Raw genomic sequence first — 19,856 nt, 5'->3', positions numbered from 1 at the left:
CCGTCGGTGTCCCCAAGGAGTGTCCTAATGGCCTCGTCTCCTTGTGTGGCCGTCGACAGAATACCCAGACGTCGAGAGGGGCCGGTTAGGGGGGGGGGACACTTCCGGATAATGCTGCACTGTTGATTACTCTTATCTTCGACTAGTTAGCTGAGTTAGATAGATTATGCTAACTATGAACAGAACTACAGTAATTAGCATGTTTCGTTAGATTTTGTTAGCTGTGAATGCGGCTACTTAGCTGCTTTGAATAGAGCATAGTTACTTTGATTAGAACGTAGCTGCTTCGATTAGAACGCGTTGGAAATGAGGAAGACTGATATACTAAGAGCTTTTTTATTTTTTAGGCTAATCAGTTGCTTTGGTTAGAATATGTAAGAAATAAACAGGAATAGTGTGCTCAGATCTTATTTTATCTTGGGGCGTTTAGCGTTTGAGAGTGAAATAAAAATAGGAACGGTGTACTTGAGCCTACTGTTTAGTTGAGCTAATTAATTTACTTGGGTAGAATTATAATCTGGCTGATAATAATGATGTGGATTAGTGCTAAGGTGGCACTCAACGCTACTGAACTGTTTGCAGAAAGCTATAATATCTTGTATACTTAGGAGAGAGAGAGAGAGAGAGAGAGAGAGAGAGAGATGCTCCATCCTCTGATTATCCATATATTATTAATGTGGACTAATGCTGAGGTGACACTTAACACAACACAGCTGTGTATAAAAGACTGTATTATCCTGTACCTGCAGCAGACAGGCAGCCAGGGAGAAATAAAAATCAGAGTTTGACAGCGAGAGAGTGGGTGTATTTTCTCCAGGTTGCGATATGCCTCATTTTACTGATAAAGGGGTAATGGTTTAAAATTGTTTCTTAAAGAGTAAAAATTCTTGATCCCCTGACAGAGAGGGAGCCAGAAGGGAGTGATGGGTGGTGGGTGTCGCCCCCTAAGCCCTACTTCGCCCACACCCCCGCCAACCTCACCATCATCTCCGGACAGACCGCCTACCTACCCTGCAGAGTCCACATGCTGGGAGACAGATCCGTGAGTACCTTGAGATAGATAGATAGATAGATGGATGGATGGATGGATGGATGGATCGATCAATGGGTTGATGAATGGATAGATGGGTGGATGAATGGATAGATGGGTGGATGAATGGATAGATGGATGGATGGATCAACGGATGGACGGATGGATGAATGGATAGACGGATGGATAGAAGGATGGATGGATGGATAGATAGATAGAAAAATAAACAGACAGATAGATAATAGACTGATGTACGATAAATAGGTACGAACACTCGGTATCTAAAATTCTCTTGCCTCTTTTGCTGGTCTTCCCATGGACTCAGCAATAGTCATATTCTGTCTGTAACAGTCGACACTGATGACTTTATTGAGCTATAGATCAGTGTCATTAGTGGAGGCCACTATGGTTGTACGAGGCTGATTTTTGAAGCCCCTGGAGAAAGAAACAGGAAAGGTGACAGGATTTTTGGCTGCAACTGTACATCGGGGAAGTTCAGTGGGAGCTCGTTCACTACAAGACTTGTATTTATCCTGACCTATTCAAAGTGGATGCTGGCAGGATGTTCTTTCATAATAATGCATGCTCGAACAGTGATAATTTATACACCTACTCAAACGCAGATAAATACAGCCACTGCTTTTATTCGACATTCACTGCTCTCTTTACTGCCTAGGCCTATCCTTTCCCAATTCTTACTTCGTCAGTGTGGGGAAATATCAATTCTGGCTAACAATAAGCTGCCTAAAATAAAGTCAGCCTGTACCTATCAATTTGAAGTCTGTCTGTTCAGCCAAAATCAAATTTTTCTCAACATATATTGTGAATGGATAGGATGGCTTGATATTGTCCACTAGATTATTTTTTGCCTTAATGAAAAAAAAAAAATCTGTGCTTATGTCTTAAATGAAGGTCTCATAGCATTGTTGCAAATGCAAATGCATTTACACTTGCATATGAATATGTTGAGTTTCCATTTGTGATGAAAGGCAAAATTTTAATTTCTTTTGCTTTACATTCACATACTGTCCTTATATAAAAACAATTGCAATTACATTAGACTCTTTCATATTCAGGCATCATATATATGCATTTGTTTCTACTACAAGTGCAGTATATTCGGTATTATTTACTGTTGCTCTTGAGTCATTCCAAAGCAGAATATTTGGGCTATAGCAGCCAAATGACCTCCAGTTTTTAAAACGTAATGTGTCCAGGCACCTCGAAATGAACAAGTCTTGATTTTTGGTTTTCTCTATTTCTGCTTTGTTTGGAAGGGACAAGCTTTGCAAGCTATCAATCTTTCATCTTTCTGTTTTTCATAAAAAATATGTATCAGTATGGCCGCCTACACTGAAGTTATTTGAAATACAGAATGAGGCTAATTAATTTTCATTAAAACTTCATTTCTAAGGAAACACAAAATTTTCTCTCTAAATTACAAAGATTTCCGCAAGGAAAGAAAAAAAAAATCTCCAGAACCTCCAATTAAACCCAAAAGGCTGGTACCTTTTCCTCCTCAGGTGACGTGGATGCGGGGGCGTGATTTACACATCCTGACAATGGGGCTGGTCACCTACTCCGCCGATGAAAGGTTCCAGGTGAGTCAATACCCAGCCATCTAGTTGCTCTCAGGTGGTTCTTGCAGAGTTTGAGGTCATGCAGTGACATCATTTCAAAAACTACAAAAGAAGAATCCAGTCATGACTGACAAAAGTATTTGGTATTCCCCGGATCAACGTAAAATAAAATCCCTCGAGGGACCACATATTTTTTACAAACACTGCATTTTACATACGCTGCATTTCTAACGTTGATTTCTCAGCATTTTGATAAGTATATATTTTGAAGAACAGTCCTCTATGTATCTGTTCTTCCTTTCATTTCAAAACTAACTTTGCGTTCGTAACTAGTAACTGAAATGTTTCGGTCAGTATCAGTCATACCACCAGGGCAATTAGCTGAAGCCTGGACGATGGCGGGAATGAGAATGGGGCCAATATTGTTCAGACTACGGGCGCGAAGATGTAGGTAAGCCCCTGATTTAAGACAATTGCAAAACACCTGCGAAAATGGGTGATAGTTAATTTGCATTCCATTTTACAAGACATTAGCAAAGGATGGAGAGGCCATGCTTCTTATTTGCCTGATCATGTATTTAAGTATTGTAAAAAACTGAGTGCTTGCTGAGGCTTTGGCAGTCCCTGTTTGATAATATTTGATAATACTGTCTTAAATTTCCTGGTTACTTGTTTTCACATATGCTGGAAGGATTACTGGGACTGTAGCAGCAACGCGTGAAGGACAACATGCACTTCAAAATGTAACAAAAATAAAATTAAATGTGCCTCAGCGTATTCACGAAATTGTTTTTAGCTACAGTTTGGTTGTGTAGTGCATGGTAGCTGTAGGAATGAAAGAAATTATCGTGCAATCTTCTTCATCCCCTGATATTCGCCACAGCGTGGTTTTAATAGCTGTATCGGTGAGAAAATAATTATAACTAACTAATCTTACACACAACCATAGTTTATGAAAGCCTACCAATCCGTCTCCAGGTGTTGCACAGTGAGGAGACAGACGACTGGACCCTGCAGGTGCAATTCAGTCAACCCAGGGACTCAGGCAACTATAAGTGTCAGGTGAACTCCGACCCCAAGATCGTGAGAGACGTATACCTCACTGTTACAGGTTAGTCTACTTGTATCTTTTTTTCTTCTTTCATTTATTCTTATAGGTTCCGGACATATGAAGCCCTGCGACATATTCAGCCCAGTATGTCCGCATTATTTTTTTCAAGAGTGTCTATTAAACAATAAAACTGACTGGTGGTGACAAGAACATAATGTGAGACGTAACTGCTCAAAAGGAACTTGCTGCTAATGTCGAGTGTATGTGGCTCATTTACTCGTACTTTGAGGTGTATTTTTGCTACAACTTGGCGATTTTATTGAGCCATGGAGAGAATTTTTAACCCTTTCTGCTACCACTAGGCGATTCTGTTCAGCTATGGAGAGAATTTTCAACCTCTTCGGCGGAATGACTTCTTTCAAATCTACTACTGCTAGACAGTTGCAATGGACTTGGGGGAGACCCTTTGAGCTAGAGGAGTTAGATTCAGCCTTATTGACCCTGTTCACGACTAGACACCCTTTGTAAGTTAAAGAAAATCATCTGAAGGGAGCCTGAATAAAATCGAAAAAAAGACCATCGTAATGAATGGGTTAAAACTGGAGGAGATAGACATTGCCTTCAATTAAGCCCCATCTTCACTGTGAGTCGTCACTCCTAAATTGAATTAAACCCGTGATGCAGTAGGCAGAATAAACTACAGAAAGTCTATCTCATTCTTTACTATAACATGTCACTCTCAAGCTGAATTAAACCCGTCATGCAGCAGGCAGACTAAATTACAATAACCGTCAGTAACCCCTTCTTCACTGCTATGTGGTACGTCTCTCATAAGTTGAAATAAACTCATGAGGCGGTAGGGAGAATAAACTACAAAAGCGGTGACCATGGGGAAGGGGTTAAGGACGAGGCCCCTTGTCAGCAAATTGAATGTGGTCCTTCATTGCGGGGCGTCCCAGAGCAGCCATTTCCTGGGACGGGCAGGAGGGTTCAATTTCCTGAAGGCGGGGCGGGGTAATCAGTAGGTGGCATGGCTCTCTCTCACCTCGCAGGGAGGGTGGCAGGTAATTCTTTTCTAAGTTTCTACCAAGGTCACGGGACAATTTTACTTGGAATTTTAGTTTTCAGACGACTGCAAACGGAAGTATGGGAGAGTTAAGTCGCATGGCTTTTGATGTACGAGTAATATTGTGGAAAAAACTCTATTTCCCCTCACAGGCCAACCCAAGTTCTGGTTCCTGCATACTAGGTCACACAGCTGTTTCCTAGGACTTTTTTTTTTTTTTTACATTGAAGGAGAACGAAATAGAGTAAATATGTAACATTTGTGTGGTATATTGCAAAAAAATAAACTCTTAGGTGGGATTTTAGTTTTTCGGTATACAAAGAGGAAGAGGAAAGCAGAGTAAATGAGACTTCTGATGGGAAATAGTGAAAAAAAAAAAAAAATCCATCTCTTTGGTGAGGTAATTAGCTGTCTGTCTCTCACCTTACAAAGAGAGTGCTTGCCAAACGATTCAAGAAACTGTTGAAAAAAAGTCACGGATCTATTTTGCCATTTTTAATTTTTAGTTCTTCGGTCGACTTTTAAGGGATGTAATGGAGAGTATGGCAGAGTAAATGTGTGACTTTTGATTGAATCGTATAGAAAAAAGCTCCATCTCTCAACCAATCAGTTAAGGATAATAAGAAAAGTACAGAAGAGTTTGTACATGGAGTATTTGCGGTATGTAAACGTGTCACTATTTTTTGAGCGAGGATACTTTTTTTTTTTTTTAATATGAAAATTACGCTATCAGGAAGCTTAGTTCTTCGGTTTTAAATGTTGGAGAGTGTGTGAATAATGACTGAATTAAAAAAAAAAAAATCTTTGGTGGAGTAATGGGCTCAGTGTTACAACTATTGTAAATATTTTTCTCGACAAGGCAAAGGGACTCTGACCCACAAACAAACTTATGATTTGATTTACGTTTCCAGGAAGGACAAAGAAAGGAGGGTTTGTTGGCCTTATTTTTGCAGGAAAGACAAAAATAAATAAAATCATACTTACGGCCGTGAATCGATTTTAAGTTTGTTTGTGAATATCTGTAACTCTTATTAACTTCAAGGAGACAACTTCTTTTCCACAATTAGATTTCCTTCAAGACGCTCGTTCACTTTTGCCTGTTTCTCTCTCTCTCTCTCTCTCTCTCTCTCTCTCTCTCTCTCTCTCTCTCTCAGTCAGGCCACTTCCAGACGGCCTTATTCAGCTCTGGCAGGATCTCTAGTTGTGGAAGAGATATTTAAGGCTGTATGTTACCCCCTAAGATGCAGAAAATCGTCTGGAGGTAGTAAGACTAAGCTAAGAGAGAGAGAGAGAGAGAGAGAGAGAGAGAGAGAGGAGGGGGGGAGGGGTAATCTGACTGAAGAAGTTAAATTTCCCCTCTTCCCTGACTTCCCTGGAGGCCTCCGATCAGATTGTCAAGCAGTTATCGAAGACTGAGGAAGCCCACTTAATCTAAAGCAATATTTGTTGGGATGAATTTGGTTTGAGTAAAGCTGTGTGTGTGTGTGTGTGTGTGTTTGTCTGTGTGTGTGTGTGTGTGTGTTTATGCCAGATGTAACTGGTGAGAAAACGGGGAGAAGGCGGCCAAAGACATCACATTCTCAGCGAAACTGTTCTCGTCTCCACACACAGACAAGCGACTCCTGGATGGTCACCTGTACAAGCTGCCACCCACCTCTGATGAAGAAGGTGAGTCAGGCTTGTCCACTAATGTACAATCGTCGTCAACAGTTCTTTCCTATATATAGGGTGTCCAGGAATTTGACCCATTAAATTTAGGTGATAATAGGGCTGAGTTTGAGAAAGGAAAAAAGCTCTAATTACCTAAATAGCCAAATGAATAAATACAGTAAATAGATAAAGTGCTACGTCAACAAGTGTTCAAGTCTCAACTGTTTGGGAGCAACAGTTAGATAGTAAAGACCTTATGGGTAAATTAAGAGACACATTTTCGCCATATGGTCATCAGTAACTGTGGCTCCGTAACTGCTGAGAAATTGATCCATTTTGATATATATGTATATATTTTTCCTCAGAATCAGCCGTAGAAGCACCTGAAGCTAATGCGTATATTCCCTGGATGCCTCGTATTTAACTCAAGCTTATGCTCCCTGACTTTTTATTCCTGTACTTATATATCTAGATACACCTGGACTTTCTCTTGTATAATTTGCCACCTACCGTCGGGAAACAGGGTGAACGCCAAAGTAATGGTGCTGGACAAGGACGCCTTCACGAGGTGACACCGATATGATCGGCCGGTGAAGATGCCAAGTTATGCAACATGTCCTCAGTTCCATCCCTGTCCCCCCAGGGAAGGATGGTGAGAGAGGCAACTTCAACCTACAGTCCACTCGGTTCACATGTCAGATGAGCCTGGGGCGTAGCTACAGGTCCTGCCCTGTATTTATGTTCATACTTTTGCCCCAATACTTTCTATGTGTCCACAAATTCATATCCCAGTGCGTATAATGTTAAAACGTTGTGATACACAAAAATTAAAAATATCCAATCTCATTGTAGGCTACAGTGCTGCGTAGTAACACTCACTCTCTCTCTCTCTCTCTCATTTTGCACTTCTAATTTATCATGCAATCTGAACACAATTTCTGGCACTGAAAATATGCCAAACCTACTCATATTCTGGTTTTCTTTCATACACCGTTTTCTGTATTCTCAAGTTAAGAGATTAGGATATTATTTCAGCCATAATAGAAAATTTCATTAATCGGGAACAAATTGCACGCAGCTGACGAGGGATTACTCATAAGCTGAAGAAACTGTGTAGGGGAAACATTAATATCATGACGAAATTTTGTATCATCAACACAGGGTTTTTGGAATAAGAATTACTTTTGGAAGGTGCTAATCCCCTCGTCGACAGATTATATTAAGATGAGAGATGTGGAGCTGCAGTTCATATCAATTACTGAGAATCAGCATCTTGGACTTTCTCTTAATTGCATCAATGTAACACAATGATATACAGCTTCAAGTTCAGCAATTTCACTTGTATGATAAATGTTCCTGCTCGTGTTCTACATGTTTGATATCAATAATGGTATGGTATTACACCTACAAATATTTTTAAATCCACGGATAGATTAAAAGAGACCGTCAACATGCAAGTAAGAAATTTTGTAGCCGTAATTCATGTAAACTTCAGTTCATGAACTTCCCTTTAGATTTTACCCTCCCAAACTCCCGACTACGTTATTCAGCTTAGAAGAGGTTCTTGAACTGAAGAGATTAATAGTGCCGCAGTTCTGCATCAGTAACATACACATTTTCAGGATTAGCACATTCATATTTTGAGGAAAACAGAGAAGGTTCGCTTTTAATTATATATGGAATTAACGAAGGTAGTTGGAAAATTGGTCTGTCTTTCTAACTATAACCATTTCCTCCCGTCCCCTCACCCATTCGTCGGTGTCCTTTGAGTCGCCTGCAGGGGAGTACGGGACTCACATCGTCGGTGGCGGATCCAGGTTCCTCCAGGCTGGGTCGTCACTGGTGCTGGAGTGCATAGTGACCCATACCCACGGTCCCCCGACAGCCGTCCTCTGGTACCACGATAACCGCGTTGTGGACTACGATGCTCCCAGGGGCGGCATCTCACTGCAGGTAACAATAAACCCTCAACCCCTTCAAACTTAATTCTGTATTTTTATTTTCATTTTAACTATTTCCTAACAATGTTATTCAACTTACTAATAATATCTATTACCAAAGGGGTAACTGAAGGCTATGTCTCAAATCCCTTCAGACAGAATTTTATTCCAAGGTAAATGAAAATCACCTGGAGATTGCGTGAATGATGTATTTTGTGTAACTGGATTTTGGGTGTTCACTGCTATACCATAAGTTTTTTTAATACTTGTTATTACTTTTGCTGTTTTTTGTGCCATGGCCACTGCATTGTTGCCTACTAGCTCTTAGGGGGTGGCATTTTCAGCAGGTAAATCGAACACACCCTTACCTTGGTGTTTTGTGTTTAATATTCATCGGTAGTTGGGTGTTCAGTGAAGGACCCAGCTTTCTGTCTGTCTGTCTGTCTGTCACACACACACACACACACACACACACACACACACACACACACACACACACACACACACAACACATACAGTCACTTTGCCCTGTTCTGGACTCCACTTCCGATAAACTTTGCCAAGAGGGAAGTTTTCACGTGGTGTATCTTCAGGGAGATCGTCAACAACAACAACAACAACAACGACAACAGCACACACACACACACACACACACACACACACACACACACACACACACACACACACACACACACACACACAATGTACATCTCTGTTTCTTGAACCTCACAAACTTTTCCCTTCACGGCTTCTTCATGTAACTTTTCTTCCAAACATTTCGTTTCATGATTCCACCGTTTCTCCTTCCCACAAAACTGTCTGCATTCTCTGTCTTCTGAGTTGATAGGTGCTCTTTCATGTTCTTGTTTCGTACTTGTTTCATTGTTTTTATAGTGGTTATTGTCGTCATGTTTTCTTCTCTCTAAACACTTCGTCTCAAGATTGTACCGTTTCGTATTCTCACTGAGGTGTCTGCTTCATGTGTCTTCTTAGCTGGTTAGTTTTTGTCGTGTTCATCTCTTATTTCATTGTCTTTTCCTGGTAATATTTAACCCCTTGGATCTGCTGACATTCTTTATTGTGTTTGCTTCCAGATGATTAAATTTAGTTTATATTTAGATTATATTTAGAGGTACCGTAAGGCAATTTATGGAGGCGCAGTTGTTGTTGTTGTTATTCGACCCCAGTTTGTCTGACCGAGAAGACGGAGGAGACCCATCAACCGCAGGCAAGCAATTGCCCTTGCTTAGCCATCTCGTGCAGTGAGCCGATGGAGCGACAATAAAACAGTAAAAACATCAACGTGATTGCAGGCTATGAAAATGTATAACTACACTGCGGTAATATCCTTTGGGTCTCCGCGCCTTTTAGTACACCATAGACATACACTTCATGGCATTTTGTGTACTCCGGCTGATAGTGTGATGCCTCAAGATTACAGGAGGAGATAATAATGTGCATGCACGCAGTTAAAGTAATAACGATTATTACATTATCAGTGCGTGCTTACATGCTGAGGGATAAATTCCTTAAGGTTTAAAGAACGTTAGAAGTGTGTGCGTAGAAAAAAAATGCTAAAGGTCGTTTTCTTATCGCAATCCTTTACACATGTAAAATTATAATGGAGAATAACTTTTTTTTTTTTTTTTTAGAGAATATATATATTTTTAGAGTGTTATACACTTATGATAAATGAAAACGAATCACTGCGAAAATCAACACAAAAGCGAACGAATTATACCTCATTTTAACCTCCTCGATCTTTATATGAAACTGGCTTGTCAAAGACTTGCAGTGACATCAGATCACCCTGCCAAGCGAACTGGAATATATGGCCTTGCCAGTGACACTAACGGCTCCCTTCCCAGAGCCTCTCCCACCTGTCTGTTATTACTGCTTTCCTTCTCTCTTTTGTCGAGATTCCTGTGGGTTCAGTAGGCTCCCTTGCACATTTTCCTTGAAATTTCTTTTGGATTTCGCGTCTTCATTATTTTCTTCTACGTAAATAATCTGGTGCTAACGAGGAGCATACATGTGATGGTGCTCACCCTGGGGGGAACAGCTGCGGCGTCCACTTGGCAGACGAACCTCCTCATCTTTCCCTGCATCTCGCCTGAGGAAAAACACTGTTCCGATCCTGGTAAGGCGCTGTGTATCACAGTGGGGTGCCTGATCTCTACACGGTGTATGTATTGTACTGTACTGCACCTGAAAGACGACCCCGCAGAAGCAGTTTTTTTTTACCTGTGGTGGAAGACGGGTCTGCTGTGCCGCATTAAGCAGCGACACATATTCACTTTTATTTACTTGGCATAGTTTGTAGTATTATCATACAAGCGAATGTCAAATTGATAAAATAGAGGTTCTAGAAAGTCCTCTAAGCCCATTCTAGGTCCAGGTTTAGCGCACAAAAGAATGATAGAGAGTTTACTGCGTTCTTCCATCATCATCATCATCATCATCATAACCCAATATCCCACTGGTACATGGTGCGTAAAGATCCAGAAACAAAAACAGTCCAGTTATTATAATTAATGGGCGTAGACATATCTTACTGCTCAGTTAATTTATTTGAAGGCCAAGAGTTGTCCAAATTGTGTGTGTGTGTGTGTGTGTGTGTGTGTGTGTGTGTGTGTGTGTGTGTGTGTGTGTGTGTGTGTGTGTGTGTGTGTGTGTGTGTGTGTGTGTGTGTGTGTGTGTGTGTGTGTGTGTGTGTGTGTGTGTGTGTGTGTGTGTGTGTGTGTGTGTGTGTGTGTGTGTGTGTGTGTGTGTGTGTGTGTGTGTGTGTGTGTGTGTGTGTGTGTGTGTGTGTGTGTGTGTGTGTGTGTGTGTGTGTGTGTGTGTGTGTGTGTGTGTGTGTGTGTGTGTGTGTGTGTGTGTGTGTGTGTGTGTGTGTGTGTGTGTGTGTGTGTGTGTGTGTGTGTGTGTGTGTGTGTGTGTGTGTGTGTGTGTGTGTGTGTGTGTGTGTGTGTGTGTGTGTGTGTGTGTGTGTGTGTGTGTGTGTGTGTGTGTGTGTGTGTGTGTGTGTGTGTGTGTGTGTGTGTGTGTGTGTGTGTGTGTAACAAACCAGCAAAGGAACACTCCCCTTCAGTTCCGTGTTTTAAGACTAGCTTCAAGGTTTTAGCTGTATCTTTAAATCCAGACACTGTTCATTAATTTCTTAGTTACCTAGATTCCCTGGTATGTACCCTATTAAGTAGCCCATCCAATCAAATACAGGGTTGACCATAAATCGTGGTCCACTAGACACTCGCCTGGGCGTGGGTGTGGCAGGGGGAGTAGGAAATGAATAAATGATGCAGGGTTCACATTGCTTCACACACGAGGAAACGCCCTTTGGAGTTAAAGAGGAACGTTATACATAGACCACCCTGTATAAACAAACACAGCATTGTCACACTGCTCGTAAACATGAAACTGGAGGAGACTATACTGCCAGTTGCCCTTAGAAGTCTGACACTCCAAGCAGGGTGTCGTATCTTCGTTGATGTAGGACACTTGGTAGCATCTCTTTAAGTTATTTATCTGGTACATTACCGTTAAATATTCTCTTATACGATAATTATATCTTTTTATCCCATTCATTGGTGCTGAAAAGGAGCATTTGGGACTGAGAAAGAAAGGCAGTTTAGACTTGCAGCTCACTAAGTTCACATTCAAATGAGCCAAGGGTTGCAGCTACTAATACCACTGCTTACTAATCCCATTTACACGAGGACGTCTTTATGAAGTTTGTTTATATCTCCAGACGATATTATTAACCTCAAGGAAAATTGGAAAGCTTGTATATTTATTTATATATTTATTTGTTTATCAATTTATTTATTTCTGCCCTCAGGTGGAGAAGTCAGGCCAGCAGACTAGTTCCCGATTGTTGGTGTCAGATGTGAGAGAGTCAGATTCCGGCAATTATACATGCGTCCCCGTCAACGCACCCACCGCATCTCTCACTGTCCACGTTAACAGTGGTGAGTCAGTTCACTGTCTGGCCGGCCTCACGGTGGGGGGACCATCTGTCTGTCTCTCCTCAACCACTCTCCCGTTATTGTGTTGTCAGTGCCTCAGAAATTAGTAAATCAACCACCCTACTTACCAGGTCAGGTTATTTACCTTGATGGAGACTATCAGGGAGAATTATTCATTTGCCCTTTACATGACCTGAAGGTATTACCAAGAAAATTTACTATAGATGATACTTTACATTGGTTATATGCAAACGGTTGGAGACCTGTGATGAATAGAGAAGTGCAATTTATCCTGAAGTGAAATTCATTGAAACTATCTAATATTAGTTAGGCGATCTATATTGTTTCACAAGAAAACCAGGGATCAGAATAATTAAAAGAATAAAGGTAAATGATAGGTAACTTGGTTCAGAACAGACAGCGCTGGATAATAGTTAATGGGAGAGTGCTGCTCTACTATCCAGTGGCGTCCCCCATGGCTCTGCGTTGCCATCTTTGCTCTTCGTTATCTGACACTGAAATAGAACTGAACTATTTACTATTGAGCTTTGCAAGTGATATACTGAGTGGAGAAATTGTCCACCCTAACTTAGAAAGATAGGCTTAACTTAACGGAAGTTCTAAACACAGAATAGTCGAGTCTGGCATAAATCTTTAATTTCCAAACTGCCCTCCTACGGTTTCTATCCTTCTATCTGTGCCTTCATCGCTAGCTTCCTTTCTGGTCGTTCTATAGCCACTGTTGTAGACGGCCATCGTTCTTCTCCTAGATCTATCAACAGTGGTGTTCCTCAGGGCTCTGTCCTATCACCAACTCTCTTCCTTTTATTCATCAATGATCTTCTAAGCTGTACATCTAACCCTATCCACTCATACGCTGATGACTCCACCCTTCACCTTTCCATTCGGTTCCCGCAACGCCCATTTCAACAGTTACTTCAACAAACAAGGGATGAGGCTATGGCACACCTAATGTCTGACTTGGCTCGTATCTCTGACTGGGGTAAAAATAATATGGTTGTTTTTAATGCATCTAAGACTCAGTTCTTACACCTATCAATCCGACAGAATCTTCCACAGGTATACCCACTAATGTTTAATAATATTCAGCTTAGTCCTGCATCATCATTGAACATACTTGAGGTTTCATTTACTCGGGACTTATCTTGGAAAGATCATATTACATCTCTTGTAAAATCTGCTTCCAAGAGATTGGGTGTGCTAAGCCGACTCCGTTCCTTCTTTACCCCTGCACAATTGTTGACTCTATACAGGGGTTTTATCCGCCCCTGTGTGGAGTACAACTCTCATGTGTGGGGAGGCTCCCCATATACAGCTCTTCTCAATAGGGTGGAGTCAAAGGCTTTTCGTCTCATTAACTCTCCTCCTCTTACTGACTCCCTTCAACCTCTGTCTCTTCGCCGCACTGTTGCATCTTTTATCTCTTTTCTGTCACTACTTTAATGGTCACTGCTCCTCTGAACTGTCTGCTTGCATTCCTCCACCTCTTCGACGGGCGCGTAGCACCCGTCTGGCAGCAAACTCTCATCCCTTTTCTGTCCAACTCTCTAATGCAAGAGTTAACCGTTACTCCCAGTCTTTCATTTATGCAACAGGTCAACTCTGGGACTGTCTTCCTCTGTCTGTATTTCCTGCTGCCTATAATCTCCAGTCTTTCAAACGCAGTGTGTCCAGGCATCTCAAAATGATCGGATCTTGAATTTGCTCTCTATTGTATTTTGTTTTTCTCTTGGAGGGAACTGTCACTGCGGGCTCATGGCCTTTGGTTCCTTCTTCCTCGCATTAAAAAAAACAAACAAACAGACAAATGCCGCACATTGTTAGCTAATGCCAGGAATTATAGGTAAATAACTACTGAATACGAAGTGATGGACAAAGGAATTAAATCACACCCAACATCATTGAGAATGACTGATCCTGTGTTAATTAGAAAACGGTGGTGGACACATGACAGTCTGACAAGGTGATCTTGTCTAGACTGTGGGAATAATAAGTAGAATTTGTATATAACTGCTATCAGCGTCCAGTGTTCGCTTACTTGAACCCAAATCTGTTTAACAAACTCTGGTGGGATCTCTCAAGTGTGTGTGTGTGTGTGTGTGTGTGTTTGGTCATGTCACAGCAGGGGCCTGTCTGCAACCCCTCCCCCCACACGAGTGGTGCGGCGCCCCCGAGTGGCAGGCTAGCACTAACTCTATTTAACTGCGGAAGTTTAAGTGAAGTTGAGCCGTCCCTGGAGTGAGTGATGCCGCAACGAGAGGCACGCGGTCTGCCCAGCAACACATTCATGCCAACTACATCACAAACCAAATTGTATAGCTGTCTGCCTGTCTATTTTTTTTCTGTTTGTCTATATGTCTGCCTGTCTATCTACCTACCTACACACCTGTCTATCTGTCTGTCTATCTATCTACCTGTCTGTATGTCTATCAGTCTGTTTGTGTCTGTGTCTTTCAATTGTTTGCTCATCAATCTACATTTTTATCTCTATGTGTATATTTATTACCTCTGTCAACGAAGTTAGTGGAGGTTATGTATTCACCTGTGACTGCCGGTCTGTTTGTGGACAAGATGTCTAAAAAAAAAGCTGCTATCGGATTTCAATGAAATCTGGTGGCTAGGAAAGCAATTAGTCAAGGAAGAGTTGATTAGATTTTGAGGAGGATCCGGATCCGGATGCAAGAATAAATATTTTACTGGCTTTCGAGATTGTACAAGGAAGGCAGACTAAGACCGTAAAAACAGTCACTACCGCCAAAGCGGTGGAGATATGCACTCATTGAGTGCTTTCTAGTCTACCCTGCCATTGGTAAATAATCAAGCAGCACATTAAAAAAAATATATAGGGCTTATAATTCCTCTTCCCATGGCGACAAACACCCTTCATACTAACCTAGGTAGTTTAAAATCAGACATTCCACACTGGCTTCCTCTGTCGCGCAATGCAAAGCCAAAATAACACCACAAATTCCTGTTAATGAAACTAAACTAACTACTGCTGTTATTAAAAGTGAAGAGTACGTGCTTGAAGGAGTGCGTGTAAGGGGAACTGAAGGGGTGGGGAGCGTTGAAGGGAAGTGTGGATTAAATTGAGGTTTTTAATGGTGTGGGGGGTGGGGTCTTGAAGGGGTGAGTGTTGAATGAGTGTGTGTGGAAGGATGAAGAAGGGACCTGTAGGGGTGTGTAACCTTGTACTGTACTCGTCTTGCACCAGGTCATTCGTCATGGAGTTTGTAGAGGCCGCAGCGCCATATTGTCTCATTAACCACCAAACTTTGTCGTCTCGAAACAAGGGGATCATTAAAACATACTAGCACACACACACACACACACACACACACACATATACCTCAGTGCCACGTATAGGTGCGGGAAAGAGAATTGCTCCAGTTTTTCAGCCGAACTATTGTGAAACTCAAACACATCATTCTGAAAAGTTGTTACTTGGGGATTCCAAAGTTCGTATCACTGGATTTCGAAAGTTATTGTTCACTGTATCGTTTTTCATCGTGAGGATGTGGGGTGATATACTCTTTTCACCTCAACGTGGGCCAGATTTTAGTCGTTTTGCAGCTAATTTCACTTATGGCAGAATAAGACAATGCTACGGCTCTACAACCCTTCCATAGAACTTCATCGTGACTAGTATCATATTCTAGTATTAATGTATTGCCACCACTCAGTATTTAAGACAAGGAGATGGAAATATGTCAAATTTAGGTGAAGTTAATATAGCAGTGTCTGGAACCATACACAATCTCGGTCAATAATTCTGAACTGAGGAATCAAGCAAATTGTCAGTTATTAGCCTCTGAACCAAAGGGCGTCTTATCTGCATCGTTATAGCAACCTTCAGACGATTATATTCATCTTGAGTAAGAAATCTGGTACTTAATCATTAATGGTGGCTTCCTCCAGACGCTTTTATTCATCTTAAGAAGGATATAGGGTACTTTACATATTTATTCACTTATTCTTAACCAACGTTTAGACGAATGAAGGCCGCATTAATGAAGTAAAAAGCAAAACTTGTACTGAAACAGTTAATTTAGGGACTTGTCACACTGAGGTTGGACTCGGTCAAAGGGATAGTAAAGCAGATTTCGTAACACACTTTCCTAAGCTATTTATATTGCACATTGCATCTTGGCATTCCTTAGTGGCCTATTTACATCTTTTTAATACCGGCACAATTTCCATCAGCAGCATACAAGTGGATTTTGATGTGTCATATGCAGGTTAATTCTCTAAGGAAGAGGTGTTACGATATTTCCGAAGACACTTAGACGACTTCCCTTTGAACGATTCCAACCCCATGACAAGCCCCTAGCTCTCTCTTCCCTACCCCCCCCCTCCTCTCTCTTTCCCTTTCTCTCTGACGTTGTCCTGTCTCTCCTTGTCAGACGAGGTGCGAGCGGCGGTACACCAAGGCAGCATCAGCTCCGCTCCCCACCCCCACGCGGGCCGGGGGGAGGCGCCCCTGACGGCGGCGTGGGCGGTGGTGGTGATGGCTGTGGCAAGGACAGGCACCTCCTAGCACACACACCTGCACTGAGGTACGTTCCTGTGCTTTTAGTTATACTCTTTTCACTTTAACTTGGCCTAAAATTGCCATCTCTCTACTTTAAAAGCTCGGATGTAGCAATAAAATGACACTAGAATGTAATGCTGATCATGAAGAGTGCTGATTTGCCACTTCATTTGCTGATTAACCATTCCGGTTGACTTACCGTATATTCAGCTTAACGAAGACCTCTGTCAGTGACGGGGATCTGAAAGTTCTCATTAACCTCAGGCAGTGCAATAACTTTCTTTATTTCTCTTAGCGATAATTTCTAGGCATGAAAAGGTTAGAAAGTCTTCATTCATCTTATGGTACGAGGACCTTTAAGATTTTTTCGTATACTTTCTTCTGACTTGGTCCAGATCTTTGTCCTTCATGTTGCTCCAGAGAAGGACGATACTACGGCTCTACTACCTTTCCAAGCACTCTTTCGTGACTAGCATCATATTCTAGTGTTCATCTTTTCCCACAACTCAGCATTCATGATAGAGAGATGGCAGTATTAGGCCAAGTTAGAGTAAAAAGAATATAGTTACCATCAGACTATTTATATTCATCTTAGGGGAGATTTGTCATAGTGAGAGGGCGAACCAACAAATGAAAATTAGCTTTGGTTGGCCTCCCCACCCAGATTATTGATGCGCTCAGTAACGTGGCATGCAGGCTGACCACATTTCCTGCCCTTGGTTGTCGAGTGGAGCAAGGATTTCCAAGGCCTTGATAGTATGTGATTCATTTTGTGTGACCTTTGTTTGATAGTCGTTTTTGTACTTTTTCCCTTTTTGTTTCTGGACCTCTTGTCATCTTGGTCTGTGGGCTGGGATGGTGATGATGATGATGATGATGATGATGATGGTTCCACCGACTACTTGATGACACCGCATGTGGGTCGTCGGGTAGGTGAATGAATGCTGTAAATAATGAAATCGCAGTTAAAAGTTTTGGAACATTTAGACTACTATTATCCTCAGTCATATAAATACTTTTGACAGGACTGTTGCCTCCTTAAAGTAAAGTTCGGAAATACTGAAGGAAACTAGAAAAATGTTATGAAAATTAGTTTGACGTGTGAAAATCATCTCTATCCTTTTATGGCAATTGCTTTCCGAATCAGAAAGCTGTGCGATTTCACATATTACTGACTTTGTTGTGTCCGTATTTAATAATTTAAGTATTTACCCTTTCATGATTGAAGTGTTTAGTAGCTGTATCAAAGAGAACAGACGAATAGCCATGGAATCTTGTACTTCATCTTGGGAGAGTTTATGAAAATGATCCCTGGCGGTGTAGTGGTGTAAGAACGCCAGTAGGGATGAAGGTTATGTGCTGTATGCTTCCCTACTTTTTGAACAGGTGACTTGTACAGGTTTTTGATCATGTAATGCCACTCACGGTTTTGCCCGGCCACACTACCATCACCGTATTTCCCTCCAACACAAGGGGATCGGCCACTTACCCTTACGTGTTCCGAGGTAGAGTAGCATTAGCCTTGCACCCTCGCATCTCCAAGTATATTCCATCAATCTATTATCGTTTTCTCTATAAAATATTTTCAGAATCAGTATGTCACTAATCTGCGTGTTTATGTTAATTTCCTATGACCTAAAGTCGTGGTAACCTGACACTGAAACAAACATCTCTTTAGTATAATACTGCATGCCCTTGCCTAACCCATTCTGCTCTATTACGGGTTTTTCATACTATTCTTCCTACGCTGAACAATTTTTCTAATAATAATAATAATGGGGTATGAAACGGTCTAGTCGACAACTTTTCACAATGGGAGATATTTGAATAAAAGTTTCTGGTTGCAGCTTGAAAATAATAGAAATAATAATATTAATAATAATAATAATAATAATAATAATAATAATAATAGTACTAGTAGTAGTAGTACTAGTAGTAGTAGTAGCAACAGCAGCAGCAGCAGCAGCAGCAGCAGCAGCAGCAGTAGTAGTAGTAGTAGTAGCAATAATAATAATAATAATAATAATAATAATAATAATAATAATAATAATAATAATAATAATAATAATAATAACAATAACAACAATAATAATAATGATGATAATAATAATAATAAAGATGATATTGCACTAAAGTTCCAGCGCTTACTTCCCGCTGCCTAAGACGATTCTCCTCTAGGCTCCATTACAGGATTAAGCTTTGATGCGTAAAGAACAGGGAATCGGAGTGTGACCATGAAAGGAAGTTCCGGGCGATTCCATTCTACCGGCATGGCTGCGCTGACCTCCCTTTGATTACTTAGGTGTTGCTGCCGCCAGAGTTATACTGAGCTTAATAATTACCCTCTAGGAATGACCTCTTAGAAATGACCCCTTGGAAACAACCCCTTAGAAATGAAACCTTAGAAACGACCACTTAAAGTGACTCTTATAATGATTCCTTTGAAAAGGCCTCTCAGAAAAGACCGCTTCGAAATGGCCCTTAGAGATAACCCCTTAGAAATGACCCCTTATAAACGTCCCCTTAGAAATGACACCTTTGAAACGACCCCTTAGAAATGACCCCTTAGAAATGACCCCCTAGAAATGACCCCCTAGAAATGCCCCCCTAGAAATGACCCCTTAGAAATGCCCCCCTAGAAATGGCCACTTAGAAATGACCCCCTTGAAATGGCCACTTAGAAATGACCCCCTAGAAATGACCTCTTAAAAAAGATCCCATAGAAATGACCCCATAGAAATGACCCCTTAGAAATGACCCCTTAGAAATGACCCCTTAGAAATGACCCCTTAGAAATGACCCCTTAGAAATGACCACTTAGAAATGACCCCCTAGAAATGACCCCTTAGAAATGATCCCATAGAAATGATCCCATAGAAATGACTCTTTAGAAGTGACCCCTCGAAGTGATCCCTTAGAAATGACCCCTTAGGAACGACTCCTAGCAACCCTCTTCACTAGGATACCTCTCATCTAAGGTAAGTGAAATCGTCTGACGGATCAAAGGTGGGGATAACAGGTC

General features: G+C 41.3%; 1 protein-coding gene across 1 annotated transcript; it reads left to right on the top strand.

Moving 5' to 3' along the window:
* Positions 1-928: 928 nt before the first annotated feature.
* Positions 929-16,840, top strand: LOC145401543 (protein sax-3-like). Its single transcript, XM_080273772.1, has 7 exons — positions 929-1,042; positions 2,554-2,631; positions 3,589-3,721; positions 6,339-6,395; positions 8,158-8,330; positions 12,156-12,293; positions 16,712-16,840. The coding sequence occupies exons 1-7, from the start codon at positions 1,025-1,027 to the stop codon at positions 16,838-16,840; spliced, it is 726 nt and encodes a 241-aa protein (XP_080129898.1). The 5' UTR covers positions 929-1,024.
* The last annotated feature ends 3,016 nt before the right edge of the window (positions 16,841-19,856 follow it).

This window comes from Coenobita brevimanus, chromosome 6 (assembly GCF_032717465.1).
Source record: "Coenobita brevimanus isolate Jiangsu-jjx chromosome 6, ASM3271746v2, whole genome shotgun sequence".
Classification (NCBI taxonomy): domain Eukaryota; kingdom Metazoa; phylum Arthropoda; class Malacostraca; order Decapoda; family Coenobitidae; genus Coenobita; species Coenobita brevimanus.
Note: the sequence above shows the minus strand (reverse complement) of the source record. Positions and strands in the feature narration are given on the sequence as shown.